The following is a 7,500-nucleotide window of genomic DNA, read 5'->3' as shown; positions in this document are numbered from 1 at the left end:
TGGTTCTTTTACGTCATCACGGGTTTTTAAATATGTATGTAGCCATACTAGCCAAACAGAATTCCATGACAAAAATGGTAACATTTGTGATTAATAGCAAAATAATACGTTTCCTACTAATATAGCCTATGTAATGAATCAATTGATCCAGCTAGAAAATTATAATAAGTGCATTATAAGTGCATCCAGCTAGAATATTATAGTAAGTATGCATATAATAGTATCTTATGAATAACTACTTAGGCCTATTCATAGTAAACCAAATACTTTAACTATTAAGCTGTGCAATAGCCTATGTAAATTCAAATCTAACTCTAACTCTATATTATTAATTCCTAACGACATCCAAATAATTATTATTCATAATTGTATGATTTATTAGTAAACAGATTGAAGGCAATACATTTCAAACAGATTTAGTGATTTTATGACTCGTGAAGCGCGAAAGACTCGATTCGCGAACTGGAAAGATTCGACTCCAATGAACGATTCATTCCAGACCAGGCGCTTCCCCGATAGTTAGTCAGTTGCATGAAGGGGAGTCAGTGTGTTCAGGAGTGGGATTGTCTCGGCGTTCGGATACGGATAGGGGAGTTTGGATACACACTTTGAAAGAGAGTTTGCTGTCTCTTAAGCTTTCACCATGCCGGTTTTTCACACGAAGACGATAGAGAGTATCCTGGAGCCGGTGGCCCAGCAGATTTCCCATCTGGTCATCATGCATGAGGAGGGAGAGGTGGACGGGAAAGCCATCCCGGATCTCACCGCTCCTGTGGCCGCAGTGCAGGCAGCTGTCAGCAACCTGGTCCGGGTAAGAGCTTCAGTCTTTCACAAACAGTTAGAAGCATGCAAATCTAACAGATAGATGGGTATAAAGTATCGTTGCTCGGTGTTAATGTTTCCACGAAAGTTTCCTGAAGTTCTCTGGCTTTGATCCAAACCGAGTTCCGCCTTTTCCTCTTGGATTTCGCCCTGCCCACTGAAACACCACCCATGCCATCCGTGCATCTGAGATATGACCGATCTCGACTGTCAGAAGGAATTAAACTAGTCATTTAGCTGATGATTTATGTAGTGCACTTACTACACGAGGTGAGTGTGTGTTGCTCAAGGACACAATGGGGTCACGAATCACCTCAAACCACAGGCTTTCATTTAGCAGCAATAATGCTCTTTCATTTCATGCACATTCATTTGATTTCGCTGATAATCTAGATTGAATCTTCTTGAGTAAACCTCAGAAAACCTACAGCTGTTCATAGGAGGCGTGTGCATTGAACCACACGAATCTTCAACTTCTGTGGTACAACCACTGGAAAAAGCAGAAGAAAAAAGGTTCAGAATCAATATTTTACTCTTAGAATTGTTTTTTTTTTGCCTTGACAAATGTTTTTCATATCATATCACTGTAAAAAAAACTATTACAACATATGTTTCTACATTGCTGTAACTCGTCAAATTAAGCATGCTGGGTTGTTTAAACCCAAAGTTGGGTCAAATATGGACAAACCCAACTATTGGGTTAAAAATTTAAATATAAGACTTAACCCAACGGTTGGGTTTGTCCATATTTGACCCAACTTTGGCTTGAAACAAGCCAGCGTTTTTTAGAGTTAGTTCACTGCAATTTAAGTTGAAATGACTCAAACATCCAAGTTGATTGTACTTAAAAAAATTAAGGCAGCAACTTTTTTTTTTTTTTTACAGTAAGACATTTTGTCCATTTAGGTCAAATACTTAAATCGAACCAATTAATTTAATAAAACCTGTAAGTTTACAAAAGTAAATGAAAAAGAAAGTATAGTTAGCAATGCACAAGATATCATAACAAAATAAACACTGCGAGAATACATCTGAAATACATTTGTTAGATTAGACACTATTAATTTAGTTAGATTATACATTCTTCATGCTTCCAATACATATATAGACTATATATATATATCATATATAATATATATATAAAGATGTGTATATGTATATAGGCTATATTTGACCCTGTTGTCATCATCACAGCAGAGCTGATCTCCTGTCAGTCTGATAAGTTTAACGCGAGGAGAGGGAAGGATCTGTATGGAGAGATACTGCTTCTATCAGCTGTCCGACAGCTTGTGTGCTTTTCCTAAAACGGAAACAAAACCTTCAGTAGTAAATTCAGCAACAACCCAGTTATTCTTAGCAGTTGTCCAGGGTTAACTTTAGACTCTTGAAATAACATGGAAGCTGTTTTTGTTCCTCCAAAATTGACTTAAGTCTGTAATATCACAGTGACTTATGCTTTATATATCTAAGCAATCTGAGAAACTCAGGTTAGATCATGACTTGAGATCGGTTGATTTTAGGTGTGTGTGAGTGCGACCCCGCCCAGTCAAACGGTTCCTGTGTGTGTGTGTGTGTGTGTGTGCCGCCGGCCTGCCGCTTTAGAGGATGTTATTTTCTCAAATATCGTTGCGGTTTGTAATGTTCCTCCTCTTCATCTGAGATTTTCTGAGCGCTTTACAGTGATGACTGAGGCTCAATTTAGCACAATATTAAAGCTTTATTCCTCCATGCTTGTAGGAACGGTTCCTGTCTTATTTATTCTTGTGTATTTCTCATTTTTTCCTTCCTCTTTATTCTTCTTCCTCTATTTGTTCATGTGAAATTTCATGCATTAGTGGTGTTTTCTGAATCCGGTTCTCTAGGTTTAGCGTAGCTTTGGGGGTGTATGCATGCAGTCTTCGTGATTGTGTGTTTGTGGTTTATTATATTATTCTTGCTGGACTTTTAGACTTCCTACATTTTGCAGGCACCGTCAGAAGTTATTTCCTGCTCATTTTGAGATGGCATATCAGAGCTCAGAGCGCTTAATCGAAATTGTTTTGATCCTGAATGAACTTTAGTAAATTATTCATCATGTCTCTCTCCAGTTTAGACCACAGAGAGACTCCTCAGACTTGCTGATTCATGTCATTTTGTCCTGCATTTTCTTTGAAATGACAACATATCATGAAAAACAGCATGACTCTGGGTGATGGGGTCTAATTAAATGGAAATAACACTGTAATTAAATATGAATTAAATTAAAATAAAGAATTATATATTTTTTTAAATTTAAATGTATTTATTTTTAAAAAATAAACTTAAATTATATTATTAAAAATGTAAAAAAAAAGAATTATTATACAATATTAATATTTTTAAATATAATATATTTACAAATATTTAATAATAAATTCTTTCTCTTGCTTTGTCTGCCATCTTTTCACTCACTGTAAAAAAAACTATATATGATCAGTAATCATGTTTTACATTCATTTAGTTTAGCTCATCAAAATAAGCAATATTAACTTTAAGTTATACAAGATTCAACTCGCTTTAAGTCAGTTTAATGTGATTTAAGTCGAAAATACAATTTGATTATACTTAAAAATGTTTTTAAAAAACTAAGTTGAAATAGGTGGACATTTTGTACAGTGTAGCTACTGTAGATTTTTTTTTAAATCTTTTTACCCTGAAGTCAGTGAGTTTATGCCTGGAAATTGTGCTTTCATGTTGTTTTGTAGGTTTTTATTATTATTTTAAGAATGCTTCCACTCATGTTTCGTGGTCAGTGTTGGGAATGTGAGGAGTGTGTCCGTGCCTTATTCAGGATCTCTGTCTTGATTTGTTAGAGGCGGAAGGGTCAGATGCTGGGTGAACAATTCACAAGACCACACATGAAAACCTCCCATCACTACAAGAGGAGCGTTTGCTATCAGAACTGAGGGAATACAGCTTTATTAGGCAATGCTGCTGCTGGGAACCTCATGAACTCCTGCGCTTCTTATTTTAGGAGATTTCTTTTGGATGAAAGAATTTGCATCCAGGCTCCGGAGTAGATGGGAGTTGTATTTATTTCCTTTCCTTCTGCAACTTGTTCCAGCCTTAAAGACAATATCTTCCAGATGAAAGATCAGACGTTTAATCTGAGTGCAGATCTTAGATTTGATTTGCTTTCTAGAAAGTTGCTTTAGACTGGAATATGATCTTTCACAGTATCAGCGCAGCATCACATCTTCTACAGCTCTTTATATATAAACATACGCTCAGAAAATGATCATAGCCAGACACCACAGTGGCTGAGGGCTAAAAATATAACTAGTCCATATCACAATATTTCCCCAGTTGATTGATTAGATTAACAATTGCATTCATTACATTACTGAATTACAAGCTTTCTGAAATGGAATTATTTAATGCAGTCTACATTTCCAGAACAAAAATCTGAACTTTTTGACCGATTGATCCGTTTTGCCGATTAATCGGCACTGATAACCGATTGCTGGAACAATCAGTTATTGACAAAAATCCATACTGATGAATTTTCATCACTGACGCCTCGTGGAGTTTGTTTTGACACTTCAGATGCGGATTTAACAAGACAACTAAACATTAGGGGGGGGGAGATATTGACAAAAATGAATATCTCGATATTTTTTTTCAATATCTCGATATCGATATTCAGACGATATTTTTGCAATCCTTCAAAGAAATGTGTGCAAACTGGCAAAGAAGGTTCAGTTGGTCTTTTGACTTGCTGCATTTGATTTGACCTATTATTGTATAGAATTACTAGTACATAAAGATATGAGACATTATTGATTTAAAGACTCCTAAACTTTTTAAAATAATAAAATATTATTCAATAAAGTCTTTATTGTTCTTTTATATTTTTAATCGGGGTGTAACGGTTCACAAAATTCACGGTTCGGTTTGATACGATACAGTGGTGTCACGGTTCGGTACGTTTTCGATGCAGCAAAAAATAAAGAAATGCCATAGAAATGTAATATTTATTAAAAGAAAATATATATTTTTAAATAAGTGTGAGTTTTCCTACACCTTGAAACTTTTAGTTTTATAAATAGGGGTAATCTTTGAAGGATGAACAAATAATGTTCTGGTCATCACATTAAAAATAACATTTAAATAACATATAACATTTGAGTTTTGAAGTGCTGGAAAAAGATGTGTGACGTACTTGTAAGCATTTTAATATTTCTGCAAAACTTCCATGGTTACAAGATAGTGTTACTACATTAAATCCATGGTGAATGATCTGTGGACTTAAAACCTATAGTTCATTCATGGAACGATGTTTCTCCTGGTTTCCACGTCAGTGCTGTTTGATCCGTTATTAACGGAGAAATTGTAACGCTTCTCACTAGATCTCGCAGCGATGTTATTACTTAAGTGGCGAATTCAAATGCTTTGTTTACGCTTCTCTTATGTAGTAACGGTGTCGGCTCGCGCTGCACTGACATTCGTCCGAACTGTTAAACGGTCCGTGAAGCACAAAATAATGAGTTTCGTTCCGCTTTCATTACATTTGCCATTTGATGTTGGGCAACGTTGTGGTGTTCGCTCCAGCGCGGATTTTGGTCGGCAGGAAAAATGGTCCAACCACCGGAATGGTTCGGTTTGTAATGCGTACCGAACCGATCTCTTTGAAAAAATGTATTCCATCTTTTGGACTCATTATACAACGCAATTTTCTAATGATGCAATCACGAAGCTCGCCACTTGAGGACGCCACAGACATTTAAGAAAAACTTTTTAACTTCAGACTATTTTTCCGCAAACAACGCACATTTGGCCTTTTCTAGCAGCTATTTTATTAATCGTACATTGGCTTTACTCTTTTGGATTGTTGCTTCAACCTAAGAAACGTCATAACACACAGGTAAGAACTTCGTAGTTGTATATTGCAAATTAGTAGCAGCTTTACTCTCGTGCAATTGAGGAACGATCGTGATTTTGTACAAAAAAATAAAATAGTCAAACAAACCCCTACAGTATTAAAATCGCTACATATGATTGTTTAGAAGGTTAGTGTGCGTTATTTGTTTTCTCTTTAACTTCCTTCAACTCTTTTCATGTTTGGGGGGTCGGATTGTACAAATTATGAAATATTCGATATCCCAATTTTGCATATCGTCCAGACAACAATTCGGATATTATCGTCTAAACGATATATCGCCCACCTCTATCTATACAGTAAACTTTTGTTTTCATATCATTATAAAGTAATTAATTTGTTGACGATGCTGCATTAGTGGAGAACAGCACTCTAAAAAAATGATGGGTTGTTTCAACCCAAATTTGGGTCAAATATGGACAAATGTTGGGTTAAAAATGTAATTTAAAATTTTAACCCAACTTCAACTTTCACTTTCAATTGTACATTTTTTAAATTACATTTTTAACCCAACATTTGGGTTTGTCCATATTTGACCCAAATTTGGGTTAAAACAACCCAGCATTTTTTAGAGCGTAGACGATTAAAACAATGTGATAAAAACACACGCAAGTCCGACCCAAATGTTTAATGTCACGGTTGTTACCATCTATTTGCATTAGTTTATATCCAGCTGGTCGGGTTTAAGCATTGGTTTGCAAGCAAAGTTGCATATTTAATATAAATATAAATGCCATGTTTTTAGGAATAACTTGTTGTATAAAATCTGGAAAATTAAATAAGAACAAACCCATCAGTAAAAACCTTCAGAATATATATATATGGGAATAAAACTGTAAAGTTTGCTGTATGTATTATAATTGAAATCTACAGACACTAGTGCAATGAAAATAAACACTTCAAAGTTTTCTTTCCACTAGTCTGAAACAACACCTGATGAAAAACCAATCTCAACACTGACCAGTGCATGAAAAACAATGGGTTTGCCTTGTGAGATCGACTGCAAATCATGTCTTACTTTTCTAAGAGTTCATGAGTTTCTAAGGAATCTATAGTTTCAAGACGTCCAAAAGTAAGCGATTACTGAACGGTCGAAATGAGGAACTGTCATCCTGCACCTTTAGGAAATCTTTACTCTCTCCGAATTGTGTAAGTTTTCAGAGCGAGTGTCTCCTCAAACTAATGTGAGGAGGGGGATGGTGCGTTCTGGACGAGGGAACTCGGCACGTCCGGAAGCTTTGGCTTTGTCTCAGGATTATAACGTCTCAACAGATGTTCTGGTAAGAATGTCTTTATCCACTGATCCAGTCCTCAGTAAGGCCTGTGAGGAGTGTGTGAGGTTGACTGTTTGCGTGAGATATTTCTCTCTCCATTCACCCAGTGCTCACAGAAGGGAACGTTTATCATCGGCCGAAGCAGTTTAATTACACGCTGAGATAATGTGTTCCTAAATAACCCTTCAGGAGAAACGTCGCACGACTTCATTCATGCACCACAGTTGTATATCACTCAAATGGAGTGTTGTTGGGTCGTGTGTGTGCCAGATATTTGATTGCTTTTGTAGACGGAAAGTCAGTGAGGATTTGGCTGTGGTTTATGAGGTTAATTAAAAGGGTTTATAAACCCGGTAGAGATTGAAATGGCCGGATTGATGTATTTCTGTCTCGACTCAACCAGAGGTCCCCGGATAAAAGTTTAGATTCTCTGCTGAAAGAAATACATAAATAAAGATGAAAGCCAAAACGAAGGACCTAATTTCATCACTATGTATGTCTGACTTT

At 36.1% G+C, this 7,500-nt stretch overlaps 1 protein-coding gene across 1 annotated transcript in view; it reads left to right on the top strand.

Moving 5' to 3' along the window:
* Positions 1 to 518: 518 nt before the first annotated feature.
* vclb (vinculin b) overlaps positions 519 to 7,500 on the top strand; it is a 47,183-nt gene continuing 40,201 nt past the window's right edge. Inside the window, exon 1 of the mRNA XM_056242318.1 lies at positions 519 to 811. Coding sequence (XP_056098293.1) covers positions 644 to 811 — 168 coding nt within the window. The 5' untranslated portion in view covers positions 519 to 643. The remainder of the gene's footprint in view (positions 812 to 7,500) is intronic.

This window comes from Rhinichthys klamathensis, unplaced genomic scaffold, assembly GCF_029890125.1.
Source record: "Rhinichthys klamathensis goyatoka isolate OS25496 unplaced genomic scaffold, OSU_Roscu_1.1 h1tg000721l_1, whole genome shotgun sequence".
NCBI classification, from domain to species: domain Eukaryota; kingdom Metazoa; phylum Chordata; class Actinopteri; order Cypriniformes; family Leuciscidae; genus Rhinichthys; species Rhinichthys klamathensis.
This window is presented reverse-complemented; position numbering and strand designations above follow the sequence as displayed.